Here is a 13,584-nt window from a genome sequence, read left to right on the forward strand (position 1 = left end):
CTGAGTGATCCAGACTTGAAAGCCCACACACCACACCTTGTGAGCGCCACCAGCTTTTATTGATGGGGGTGGAGGGGGTGACCTGGGAGCCTCCAGCTAGACCGTGCCAGCAGGGTCCTCCTGGGGGCTCAGGTATGTGTTGGGAAGGTACCTGTGGGGGTCCTGTCCATGTGGTTGGCCCAGGCGGGGGCAGGCCTGGGGTCAGAAAAAGCCAAGCCACTTTTTCTCCTGCTGCTACCTCCACTTGGCCATGCTATAGCATTCTTCCTTGGATTTCCCAAAGATATCTTGGAAGTTAGAGTCAGAGAGGTAGAACTGGACCGGGGGAGAGGGTACAGGGGCAGGGTGTAAGCTGATCCCGGAATCCCCTCTCATCCACCCAGTGGTATCGTCCCAGAGCTCAAGGGTCTCCTCCCCCATATTGCTCTGCCCATTACTCCGTCTGGAAGACATATCCCCCTGGGCAGGCTGCCCATTTCCCACAATCAGTTGGTCATGTCCTGGGCACCTCCAGCTCAGTTTCAGATGCTCCAGGCCCTGGGCAGTAAGTGGCAGGGGGCCTTGGGCACCCACCCCCTCGTGGGCAGGGCCCACACCCTCTGGCAAGTCCTCAGCAGCCTGGGACATTAGCTGTTGGGGGTCAGGCTCCCATTGATGGTGGGTCTGGGGCTGCTGTGGTAGCTGCTGGTGCTGGTGCCACTGGCCTTGGGGCCTAGCTGCAGCTCATTCCCTATGCCCTCCTCGGAGCCCTTAAGTGTCGGCGGGGTCAAGGGGCCTGCCTTGCCATTGCTTGGTCCTCCAGATAGCTGGAAGTTGTTGAGTTCCTGCCCTGAGAGAGGACTCAAGCTGGGGAGTCCTGGGGGAGACACTTGCACGGGGAGGTCACACTGAGCCTGTGGCCTTCTTGCCCCCATTGCAAACTGCCACCCACCAGGGCCTGGCTCCCTTCGTGCCTGTTCTGCCCATCCGGACCATGCTGACCAAGCCTAGTCCCCGGCGGGAGGCTGGGGGACCCAGTACTCACTGCTGTTATCTCAACTGTGGCAGGTTTTGCTCCCGGGCTGCCGTGCACCACCTCCTCATAGAAATGGTTGTTCTGGGGGCAAGAATCAGGGTAGAACCAGGATGGAGGGCACCACTGGGGCCTGGGGGTGGGAAAGGGGGGCGGGCGCTGGGGACAAGACCAGGGCTTCTCTACCCACACTGGAGGTCTCCCCCAGACAGGGCAGTGCCTCCTCCTAGCCTGCTCAGGGCAGGTCCTTCTTCCTGGAGTAGGTGGGGCTGGGAGTCCAGGCCTCACTCACAGTCCACTTGTAGGCATCCCGGGTGACAACCGTCCCCTGAAGGTGGGAGGCTCATAGCCCTGCTTGATCACCAAGATGGGCGTGTTGGGGCTCCTCCCTGCTGGGTGTGTCTTCAGGTAGTCCCGCCCCAGGCCACTGCCACCATCTTCCACTCAGTGGCAGCTTCCCCGAGGCACAGGAAGATCTGGGACACAGAGGGCATCTGGCCTTGGGTGAGTGCAGGGGCTACCCAGAGCTGAGCACTTCTTTCCCACTCCCATCCATTAAATGGTCTCACAATCCCACACACATCCCAGCCAGCAATAAGCAAGAAGACACAAAGTGTGGTAGCTGTGTGTATGGGGGGGCTTGGCTTTTGCTCTGAGATGGGAACACATAAGCCTCATGGCCACATTCGGTGTCACAGACACACATGATGACAGCTACAGACACACAATCCCCCACTGCCACAGAGCCACTCACTGTCACCCGCGGTCACACACGGTTGCACGTAAACAAGATTGCACTCCATCACAGTTGTGCGCACTCCTCCTGAAAAACACAGGCAGCCCCCAAACCCGCCTCTCAGACACACAGTGACCCTGCCCCCCAAGTCACTCAAGTCACTCTTGCGGCAGCCAGTCTTATCGTTTCTTGGTTTCCCCAGTTACAGCGGCACGTGACCCCATGGCCGCTCCACAGAGGCAGCCCCGTCACACAAAAGAAGCATGTACACTCGCGCGGTCATTCAATTTCTGACTGCTCGCACTGCCACCTTAGCCCCGGGCACCCGGTCACCTGGAATTGCATGCTGTTGTGAGGCACGAGGACACAGAACTGCTCCCAGCCGCACGTGAGCCCCAGACACAGCCAGAGTCCCCTGCAGCTTCATGGTGACACGGAGTTGTCCGTGGCCGCGCAGGGCACAGTCACTCATGGCGTTACTGTGTCACCCAGAGTCACGCAGACTCGCCCGCGGCCTGACACGTTTGGGAACGCACTTACACACACTCAGCCCCAGCTGCATGGACACAGATACCCCCCCTCCCCTTTCACACCCCAGCCAGCCGGGGCGGCCGTCTCACCTCCTGCCAGGTGTCCAGTAACATGATGTCATATGTGTCCAGGTCCTTTTGACTAAAGAACACCACCTCCGTGAAGACCAGGTGGCCCTTTGGGCTGGAGCACTCAAACAGCCATGGCTGGAAGCTGGAGACATCCTTGGGAAGCCCAGCCATTGCAGACAGCCAGGCTGTGAGGGGCCCAGAGAGAGCTGTGCCTCCCAGCAGCCTGGGCCGAGCTAGCCCTCAGCACAGGGACAGCTTCTCCTGCAGCGGGAGGCACGGGCCCTCCTCTGGGCTCCCCCCAGCCCATAATTCCCTCTGGAGATGCCCCGCTGCTCTCTGGTCCCCAGGGTCCCCATCTGTCAGTGGGAAAGCCCGTTACATGACTGTCTAGCCACAGCCGGCAGTGACACATGCTGCCCCAGGAATTTTCCCCTGAGTGGGCCCTGGGAGGGGGATGGCTGGCTCAGTGGGGCTGGAAGGAAGGGTGGAGGGGAGGGGCATCAAGCTGGGGCCCTGCCCACCCCAGGAGGGAGGAGACCCTTGTCCTGGCTGGATGCTCAGGGGCATACAGCACATAAACCCGGCCCCACAGACACTCACAGCGGCCCTGACTCAGTAACCTCCTCCCTGAAGGCCTCACCTGCCTTACCTTCTGATACACACCCTTGTCCTTTTACACACTCCACACATACTGTTTATTGACACGTCACATTAACTGGCCCACACACATAAACGTACACACACACAGACACACACACACTCAGCACCGTCACTCCTGGGGACTGTGGGCTGGGAATAGGGCTTTGCCCTCTTGCCCTCTGCCATTGGGAAGGTCCTGGACTGGGCATGCAGGGAGCAAGTTTGGCCAGAAGAGGGCACCACTACCCTGCTCTCCCTGGCATCTTCCTGCAACCAGTTACCCAGGGCTGGGGAGTGAAGGGTGGGCTGTGCTCCTGGGAATCCTGGAATGGGAAGCCAAGAGACCTCAGTTCTAGGGTGGCCTCTACAGCTCTCTGTGTGACCCTTAAGTTGTCACCCACCCTCTGTGGGTCTTAGTTTCCTCCTCTATGTAAGGAGAACACCGTCCTCCCAGCCCTGTCACCTCTTGTTGCTGGGGTAGGGAGCCCGGCCTACCAGGGCCTCCCAGAAGTGGGGAGGCTCCTGACCCTCCAGCACTGTTTCCTTGTTCTCCCCAGAGATGGCAGTGACCACCATCTGCCATCTCACGCTGGTCACCGCTGCAGGCCTGGCCAACAGAGAGCTGGGTCAGGCCCTGAAGTGGGAGGGGTCTTTGCCTCCAGCCCCACCTCCCCCACTCACAGGGGACTCTGGGGGGCTGGGCTTGAGTCGGGGAAGGCCTGTGCTGATCGCAGGGCACACATGAGCTTCCCCACTATCAGGACTGGTGCCCTCTCCTGGTCCAGAGAATGGGATGGGGACCTCAGACTTGGGGACCATTTATGGTTTATGTCGAAGATCAGAGAAAACTGGCAAACTGGACTAGGCCTCCTCTTTTTCCCAAGGATCATGCTCCTGGCAGGAAGCAGGGGAGGCAGCCTGGACCTGGCCTGCCTTTGACCAGTGGACTTCCAGATCTACCTGTCACGTTCAGCTCCCCACAGTGGCCTTTCCCCTGCATAGGGCCTGGCCTGAGGCTGGACGTGAACTCTGCCTCCCCTGTGGAGTAGAGCCATCCCTGGCCCTGCACACCACCCTAGGCATGAGCTGAGGGGCCAGTGTTAGAGGTACCTTTCCAAACCAGAGGTAGCAGGTGCTAGGTGTGACCAGCAAGAAGATGTCATTGGAGTTGAGAGCTGAGGCACAGGCCAGCACCTCCACGGTCCTGGTGTTGTAGCTGTCTGTGCCTTGCACATGGAAGAGCCTTGTGGTGGGTGCTGGCTGCCCCTTCCCATCATGCCCCCTGAGCCCCTACAAGAGGGCTGGGCCTCAGGATGAGGCAAGGGCTCCTGGGAGCTGCCTCCCTGTCCCAGTGACAGACAAACTACCCCCGGGGCCCAGCAGACTCTTGCCTGAAGCCACCACTAACTCCTAGACCCCTTGAGTGTGGAGGGTGAGGACCCCATCAGCCAAGGATAGGGAACCAGGCCCTTTCTCAATGGATCCCTCCCCCATCTCCAAGGAGTTGGGTCATGGCTCGCCCAGGCCTTGAGGACAGAAAATGGTGACCCCGGGCAAGGCCCTACTCCCTTCCAATTCAGCTTCTTCACCTGTGCTTCTGCTTTGTGGCTGGCTCTGGGAACCAGGTGAAAAGACTCAGGCAGGGGTCAGCCCTGGAGCTCCTGGGTGTCTGACAGCATGGGGTTACCAGGGGTAGTAAGCAGGGAGGGCCCCCAGGGCTGAAGAGAAGACTCGCCCTTACATAAGGGCTGTGGGCACATGGAGGAGCCGGTGAGTTTGTAGGGACAGCAGCAAGGTGGTCCCCATCTGGAAGACCACCGGGTGGCCCTGGAAGAGGGCGAGGAAGTGAGGGGGCTCACTGCCCATGGTCGCGTGCTCCTGCACAAGGGCTCCACGGGACATGAGGTCCAGCTCCTCGCCGTTGCAGTTTAGAGCATTGACCTCACATCTGGTGGTCTGGTGGTTTGCAGGTGGCGGTGGTAAGGGCCTGGGGCAGCTCTTCAATCCCATTCTCAGATCCTCAGCTCTGGGGCTTGAAGGTGCCCTCTCCCACCCCCAGCCCGCACACCTGCCACAGGTACAGGATATACCAGACACAGCCCATTTTCCGGTAGGTGTAGAGGACCAGGTAGCAGATGTCTGCATACAGCTGTCCATGGTGCTTGGGGTCCACGGGTTGTCTGCCTAAGTCCTGGATGCACCACCCCTGTGGAACAGAAGACTGGTGGGCCCAGGTGGCTCCTCCCCTTGAACCAGCCCGCCCAACCTGTGCCCAGCCAGCGAGCTCTCCTCGGCCTCAGGGCAGCCCTTCTCAGTGCAGGCAAGGGCTCTCCTGGGCTGGCGCAAGGCTCTGCAGGTGACCCTTCTCCCCATGGGCCCCTGGACCCTGCCACACATGTCCTGGCCTGCTGTCAGACAGGACAGAATTGGCCTGTGGTGCATGGGACAAGCAAGCAGGGAGGACTCCAGAGGCTGCCCAGACACCCTGCTCCCCTCCAGCCACAGGTGCATTAGGGGCAGGCAGGTCTTGGCCCAGCTGCTTGCTGCCCAGGCCAGGGCTGCAGAAGCTGGGTGGAGGCAAGGCCTCGGGGCTCTTGGGAAAATTCTCTTTTCTCAAATGTCACTTGAAAAGACAAAGCCTGTTCAAACGCTGAAAGGAAAATACTTCCTTACACTTAATAGCATGATTTCCTGTTCCTAATGAGTATTGAGCATGGGCTCTGGAGCCGGGCAGACCTGCATCAAATCCCAGGCAAGCCCAGTGTGGGCGGTGAGACCCTTCTGAGTGTCAGCTTTTCCCATCTATAAAGTGGGCATACCAATGCCCACCTTGACAATGGCAGGAAACAGTGCCTGGGCATCCTGTGGCCACACGGAGCCTGACTGCTCTCTCTGGGGAAGATGTCCTCTCTGGGGCAGCATGCTGCCTTTTGGAGAAGAGACTGTTCCCGACCACATCACACGTGCTACCCAGGAGCAGCCCTTCTCTGGCAGCCAGGCCTCCTGGTTCAGGGGCTCCCCACCCCCTGACTGCAGGCATGCTGGGAGGGTTCCCCTCCCTGCCTCTGCGCTTGGAGCCTGAGTGGCAAGACCTTTGCCCTCCTCTGTTTTCCTATCCCCCTCTGTCTCTCCCTGTGTACCCCATCTCTCCTGCTTTTCATCCCATCCCCCCCTCCACTCTGTTTCCTTCCTCCTCTTTCTTAGTCTCTTCTGTCTCTGTTCCCATTCCCTGTCTTCCTTTCTGCCTGCTCTCCCAACCCCTGCTGTGTCTCCTCCTCCCTTGGTCCCTTCTAACAGTCTCTGTCCATCCATATTAGGGCAAATATAGGAAGAAACCTTGGACAATTGGTATTTTCTCTGACCTCCACCTGCCTTAAGAACTAGAAGGCCAGAAGTCCTATTCCCAGAATCTTATAGCATCCCCACACCAGCCAAGGCCAGATGCTTTTGCCCCCATTTTATAGATAAAAACTGAGGCCCAAAGGAATTAAGGGTTCTACCAGAGATCAGAAAACGTGTCATGATGCAGTCCCTACATCTCCCAGAACTCTGGTCTGAGGCCAGACAGGTGGCTGACTGTGTGACCGCATAGGGCTGTGACTGATGACATGTGATTGTGTGCTATGTTGGTGTGTTCTTGTGGGTTGAGTGTTGTGTGTGACTGTGAGCATGTGTAATGTAGAATTTGTGCAATTACACGTTTGCCACTGATGAGCTTGACTGGTTGGGTGCAATTAAAAGGTTTGCGTATATGTGTCTGTATTCTATATATGGTTGTGTCATATATTTAACAAAGGGGTGGACTTAAGTATCTTGAAGTGTTACTGTGCTGTGTGCCAAGTGTTACGTGAACACAGCTGCATAGATTGATTAGGTGTGATGTGTGTGAGCCAGCTGTAGGCAGGGCGTGTGTTCATGTACACATGCCTCTGGGTGTCACCGTGTGATGTGCAACTGCGTGGACTTGGGGCACTTCAGCAACCATACAGATCACCTGAAGACACAGCCTACCCTGTGTGCCTATCTTCTTCCAGCCAAGCTAATGCCCCTTACCTCCACCTTCCCGGAGGCGTCCACCATCCTGATCTGGGCCGCAATTCAGGCTGACTCTGCAGCTTGCCCACATCAGCCTTACCTGAATCAATTTACCTGAATCAGGGAGGGCATAGGTGTCACTGGCGTCCTCGCCCCAGCTAACCCCCGTCCCTCCCATCATTCAAGAAGCCCCCCAACCCCGGCCGCACCCTCCCATCCAGTGGCACCTTCCGGGTGCCACCCCTTGGCGGTCCCACTCCATCCCCCCGAAGACCGGGCTGCGCGTCCGCAGCACCCGGCCCCCACAACTCCCCGGGCCTGGTCCCGCCCACTCCTCTATCCCACGGAAGTTCTGGGTGCCGCCCCGCGCCGGCCCCGCCTCACCCCGCAGGCCCCGTCCCACGCCGACCATGTCCCCCCCCCGCAGGTCACGCCACGCCCCCGCCCCTCGCCCCCGCCAAGGTTCTGGGTGCCGCCCCACGCCGGCCCCGCCCCGCCTCCTCCAAGCCTCCGGCCTAGTCCCGCCCGGCCTCCCATCCCACCCAAGTTCTGGGTGCCGCCCCGCTCCGGTCCCGCCTCCCCCCGCAGAACCCGCCCCGCGCCGACCACGGGCCGACCCCGTAGGCCAAGCCACGACCACATTCCCATCCCACCGAGGAGCTGGGTGCCGCCCCGCGCCCTCCCCGCCCCTCCAGACCCCGCCCCTTCCTCTCGCTAGTCCTGTCGACATTCTTGTGCCTTCGCTGGTTGGTAGACCAAGTCTGGAAAAGCTGTTTGAAGGCGGCGGACTCGGCGCGGGTCGTTCACCACCGCGTTGGTGTAGGTCGGCTAGCCTTTGGCATGGACGAAGGTCTGGGGCGGGGTCTCTGTCAGGGGTGCCCAGGCCGGGGCTTCAGGGGGCGCGACCGGGGGGTCCAATTCTCTGCTCCACCCTCACGGGGGACGTGCCGCTCAGCCAAGCCCTGAGCAGCGTTAACCGAGCTCATGACCCGCTTAACAAGCTGGCTCCTTCACCACCGACTTCTCTGAGGTCCCTGAGGACGGGCAAGGTCCCCTTAGTCTGAGCCTTGCGAAGGATGGACGTGACAGCACCCCCAGACACCAGGAGAGCCCTGTCTCCCCTCCTCAAAAAGGAGGAGGCCCCCAGTGCGGTATGCTTCTCAAACCGCAAGGCAGGGCCACGTTCCCCTTATACAGGTGGTTTCTTGGGTGCTATCTGGTCCCCCGTGCCCTAATCCCTGTCAGGGCTGCCCAGGGTAGGCTGCATGCCCCTGGCACCTCGAGAGGGGCCCTGTGTTCTCTCTCAGACCCCTGACAAAACTATGTCTCCATCCTCAGACGAGGCACTTTGTCTCCAAGCTGAGACCCCAGGGCAAAGTCATGTCCTCCTCTATCAGACAGCCTCCCAGGGCAGGATGTATCCACCTCCTGGCCCAAGGGCGGGACTACCGCCCCTGAAAACCCCAGGAACGTGGATGTCTCCTAGCTAGATTTCAGGGTCCTGCCATTTCTTCCCTCACACCCTAGGGCAGGGCTCTCCCTACTTCAAACCTGAGGGCAGCTCCCTTTGAGACAGGGTCCAACAGCTTCATCAGAGCCCAGCTGAAGGCAGCCTTTTTTTCTTGGAGGCCGGACAACCGTCCCTGCCACACATAGATCTTGAAACCACCCTGGTCCAGGATGCAGTATCCTGGGAGCAAGAGGGGGAATGATCAGGAGGTGGTCTGGCTCAGGTTGGGGTTGTGGGTGGGTGGGAATGGATGAGGTTAGCTGGGCCTGCCTCACCTCTTCCTGCAGTAGGTCTTGGGTTAGTGGCCAGGTCGCCAACTCCTGGATCACCAAGTCCTCATCCTTCTCACAAACACTGGGGGATAGGCAACCGATGTAGGCAGCTCAGCCCCTCTCTGGCCTGGCTCCACTCCAGCCTCCTCTAGTTCCCCCAAAGGCAGAGGGCATGGAAGTTGCAGTCCTGACATCACTGCAGCCTTGCTGTAGAGCTTTAGGCAACTTCCTGGCCCTCTGGTGCCTCAGTTGCCCTATCTGTACAATAGGTTTCTCAGAAACACAGCCATGCAAGAGGACAGGCTGGGCCCAAAGCCCTACATGGCTTGCTCCAGAAACCAAGGGGCCTTTCCTAGAGAGCTTTCTAGGGACACTGTGTTACTATAGTAATGACAGACATGCAGAGCCAGGCTACTCCCTCCACCCTGTCTACTCCCCAGGTCTGCTCCCTGGTAGAGGCGTACACTGGCCTTCTGCAGCCCGTCACTTGTTGGGCACAGTGGTGTGCAGATTGCCCACTCTGTAGCCCAGCACAACTTCCGTGACCTGCATGGGGTCAGTGGCTTCGACCTCGTCATCCACCACACCAGTCTGTGCACAACCACCACGCTCCCTGTCCTGGAGGCTACAGGTCAGGACCAGGCCCTGTGAGAGGACGTGGCAGTCAGGGCTTCCCCAGCATGTCCCCAAACTTCCCTGCTCAGATAATCCATCCCCGATCCTTTCTGTCACAGCTCAGTTCCCAGAGGCCAGAGTCATGGGGACACGTCACGGCATCCTAGACTCCAAGGATACCAGTGCAGGTTCTGGGCTCAGCTTGCACATAGTAGGTGCTTCTCAGCTTGTAGCGGAGAACCAGGCCCACTTCTTGGGGTGGCTGGAGGATGGGCACCCTTCCCCCCAAACCCTGCATCCCTTAGTTCCCAGGGTAGACACTGACCCATGCCTTCTCAGAAATGCTGCTCTCAGGCCCATTCCACTGGATCATCACCTTGCCCAGGTCCAGCAAAAAGATGTCACCCCTATTAAAGCTGTTCCAAGAGAGCTCCACCTGCCAGAGTCAGGAGCGGCAGGGCAGGAAACGGGGTGTTATACCACCAGCACCCGGGGGGAGGGGCACCACCACCCATCTCCACCTACATTGTCTGCGTGAGTGCACCAAGCTGTGGCCAACTGCCTATCTGTGGGACCAGTACTGTGGCATGCAGACACGCGTCTGTGTGACCATATGAGACCTTGAAGGTCACTCTAGGGGGATGGCTGTGTGCATCCATAGGCGTGACTTTGGGTAATGCTGCATTTCACAGGGTGTTCATGATTAGGACACTCTCTGCTCAAGGCATGTCGATAGCTGCATGTGTGTACGTGTACATGTGTATGCAAGTGGAATGTGTGTACCTATCTACTCACATGTGTACATGTGTGTACACATATGGGGGCACATCCAATGTGAACAAGTGTGAGAGCGCATGGGTGATGATGCTGATGTGTCTGAGTGGAGGGCAGGGTGTTATCTACGGAGAAGGACAGCTACCATCCAAACAGAGACACTTCAGGGAGGAGAAGGAGGGATTCTAAATAATTATGCCAATATGGCAGGCCAAACCTGGGGCTGCGTGTCGTCCCTGTGTGACCAGGGACGTAGGTCACTGCCTCTGTGGGGACGGCAGGTGAGCCTGTGTGGGATTGTCACAGACCACTCTATGTCATATGGAGAGTAATGTGCACAACTCAGGTGTCACCATTCACATCACAGACATCAAACACCTGGATGTTTGTGACACCAAATTCCTGCCACATGGCAGCAACGTGTCGTGTTCTAACAAGACTGGTAGTCCCAATTGCTTTCCTGACAGATGGAAGTGAGCTTGGGGGGCTGACGGGAGATAGTGGGTGTGCCTACGGGTGATAGGGACAATGTGTGTGAAGAGTGTGCGGCTGTGCACCCCCCATCCCACATCAGGCCACTTCCCACTGTGCTGCCTATGAGGACCCTCTGGGTGCACCATCTTGTCCGCCTCACCTCCCCACGTTCTTCATAGGCCGTTGGGGTGGATGAGAAAACAGTCAAAGGAGCTGCGGTGGTGAGGGGCTAGAAGCCTGGCTCCGCCTCTTCTCTGCTCATTCAAGATAGGCCACCTGGGAGTGGTGACAGCCCTTGCCACCCCTCCGCCCCCTCCACCCTCCACACTTCCCCGTAAGGGGAGTCCCCACAGTCTGACTTGAGCCTGGAGATGGAGCACCATTCCCCGCAGCCCTCACCTCGGTGTCTGACACATGCTTCCTCCCTCAAGTGTGCAGTAGTCACTGGATGCTATACGTGTTGGTCTCCACGTGCCTGAGGGCAGAGGCCAGGCTGCCTAGCACTCACAGGGTGTGGGGGCCGAGGTGGCCTCTTGGCTCGACGCCTCCCGGTGCTGCACGGTGGCAGCCCCCGGCACCCCCTGCAGGTGCTGCACGAAAGCGCCCACGGCGCCCTCTGCCTCTCCACCCTCCTCCTTTCTGACCCAGTAGTGCAGGTCGCTGGGCACCCCCTGCGGGGCCTTCAGGCTCTGGGGAACCTAGGGCCCAGGTGTGTGGGGGGGGGGGTCGGGGCTCACGGAGGATCCAGGGATGGGGTGGACACAGATCCAGGGTGCACCAAGGGCCTTGGAGGGACTGGGCAGGCGCCTCCCTCGACAGGAGGTCCAGAATGGGGGAAGGAAGGATGAAGAGGCCTCAGAGGTGGCAGCCCTCTCCTGGGGTTGATTCCTGGGCTGCCAGCCTGCCTCTTCCCAGGGCGGGGCTTGGTCTGCATCATCACACTCCCCGGCTGGGCCAAGCCACCTCTCAGACAGACTCCCCACATGCTCACATGGAGGACGATGTAGCAGTGTTCCTCGAAGAAGTTCCCATAAGCCCTCTCAGGAACTGGCACCATCCTCAGGTTCTGGGAGAGGAAGGTGCCTATGGAAAACTCCCCAGGACCACCTGCCTATCCATGACCTTCTGGGGTTGAAGGAAGGAGGGAGCTCTGAGATGGGGGGAGGGAGAAACCTAGTCTCAGAGACTGCATAGGCTTTGTCACCAGCTCTGTTGTCCGGTTGTGCCCCTCACCTCGATGATCCATACGTGGAGGTCCCTGTGACTCTCAATGGCTGGGAGGTCCTTGCCGATGTCCATCCTGGGCCAGGAGAGAATGAGGGAGGAAACAACAAGGGCTGGAGTTCTCAGGCCCTGACCACCTGTGCTCTGGGCTCCAGCAAGAACACTCCCCGCCTCCAGCTTTCCAAAGCACTGTCATCACAGAACATGCCTTTCACTAGGAGGGCTCTATACATACCCAAAGGCCAGCAAACCAGGACAGGTACTGCAGATATTGGCACAGAGGCTTTGCAAGCAGGGACCTGATTTGCTATCTGTGGTTGTGGTCTTGAAACAGGGCCCAGCTCTGTGGGCAAGGATGGGTTTTGAACATGGGGACCTCTACAAGCAGGGAGTTAGAAACAGGCTATGAAGATAGAAAGCTCTGCAGCCAGGAATGGCCACTGGAGACAGTGACGGGCTCTGCAGACAGGCAAAGGTTCTGCTGGTAAAAAAAAAACAGATTCAGCAGCCAAGGAAAGGCTGTGCAAACAGGTTCTTGAAATGAGACTGAATCCTGTAAACAAAGACGGACTCTGTCTACAGGATTCAGAGCTGCGAATAGGCCTAGGTCTTCCAGATGGTTAGGGACAGGCTATACAAAGAGAGACTGCACTGGCAGAGAGTGATAGTTTCTGTGGACAGAAAAAGGCTCTACATATAAACAGAGGCTCTGCAAACAGGGACAGCTTCCTGAGACTGAGGAAAGGGATGCAACAGGCACACGCTGTCCTGACAAAATGAGTTCTGTGGTCAGGGACCATGTGTGTGTATAAACACAGCCTGCACAAAGAGACAGACTCTACCCAGGGGAATTCAGACAGGGCAGGCAAACAAGCAAAGGATGTGAATACAAAAAAGGCTCTACAAACAGCCAGAGACTCAGCAGATATGGAGGAGCTTTGCAGACTGGGAAAGGCTTTGTAAATGCGGATGGGGACAAACCCTTAAGATAGGGACTCTTTGCATAAGAGACAGACTGCAGATATGGACAGGTACATAGAAAGCAAGGCTCTGCAAACAGGCACAGCGTCTTTCCAGAGACAGGATCTTGAAACAAGCAGAAACTCTCTAGGCATGGTCAGACCCCCGCATGCAAGAACAACCTTGGAAAACAGACTCAAATCCTGCATACAGGGAGATGGGAACAGCTTGGGCAAATTCTCATGAACTCTGCAAAGAGATCCAGACTCTGAAAAAAGACACAGGCTCTGCAGACTGAGACTCTGCAGATAGGGAGAGGTTTTGTAAGCCCACACAGGCTCTATAAATAGATAGGCTCTGTTAACAATGGAAGCCTGTTCAGAGAGGGCAGGGTTTGCTGAAATGAGCTGGCAGGGTAATTAGCTTTGTGTTCAAGCACAGAATTCCCGGATCTTAAAACAGGATTGAGTTCTATAGAGAGCCCAGGTTCTGCAAACAGGGATAGACTTTATAGGGAAAAAAAAATGAATTCTGGAAGCAGATAAAGGCTCTGTAAATATGGCCAGGCTCTGCTAACAGTTACGCATAGAATTAGGAACAGAGTATGCAGATAGGCAGAGGCTCTACAAACAGGGATATGGTATGCAGAGAGACACAGGTGCTCCCAGATAGACACAGTGACCTCTGACAGTGATAAGTCTTCATCACAGGAACAGGTCCTGCAAGCAGGA

The 13,584-nt window shown here is 57.8% G+C and overlaps 1 protein-coding gene across 1 annotated transcript; it reads right to left on the bottom strand.

Moving 5' to 3' along the window:
• Positions 1-201: 201 nt before the first annotated feature.
• VILL (villin like) lies at positions 202-11,968 on the bottom strand (the record flags this gene model as incomplete). The annotated part of the gene is given in 31 exon segments (XM_080809778.1): positions 202-234; positions 238-315; positions 574-638; positions 641-824; positions 1,025-1,096; positions 1,305-1,336; positions 1,339-1,428; positions 1,431-1,488; positions 2,369-2,513; positions 3,453-3,566; positions 3,568-3,596; positions 4,100-4,279; positions 4,796-4,976; positions 5,056-5,195; positions 7,043-7,086; positions 7,089-7,124; positions 7,722-7,821; positions 7,823-7,852; positions 7,856-7,876; positions 8,617-8,708; positions 8,711-8,714; positions 8,810-8,888; positions 9,257-9,292; positions 9,294-9,451; positions 9,747-9,857; positions 11,069-11,095; positions 11,099-11,110; positions 11,114-11,173; positions 11,179-11,367; positions 11,661-11,735; positions 11,903-11,968. Coding segments are annotated over 31 exon segments (2,541 nt in total).
• Between the last annotated feature and the right edge of the window lie 1,616 nt (positions 11,969-13,584).

Source organism: Martes martes, assembly GCF_963455335.1.
Source record: "Martes martes genome assembly, chromosome: 1".
Taxonomy (NCBI): domain Eukaryota; kingdom Metazoa; phylum Chordata; class Mammalia; order Carnivora; family Mustelidae; genus Martes; species Martes martes.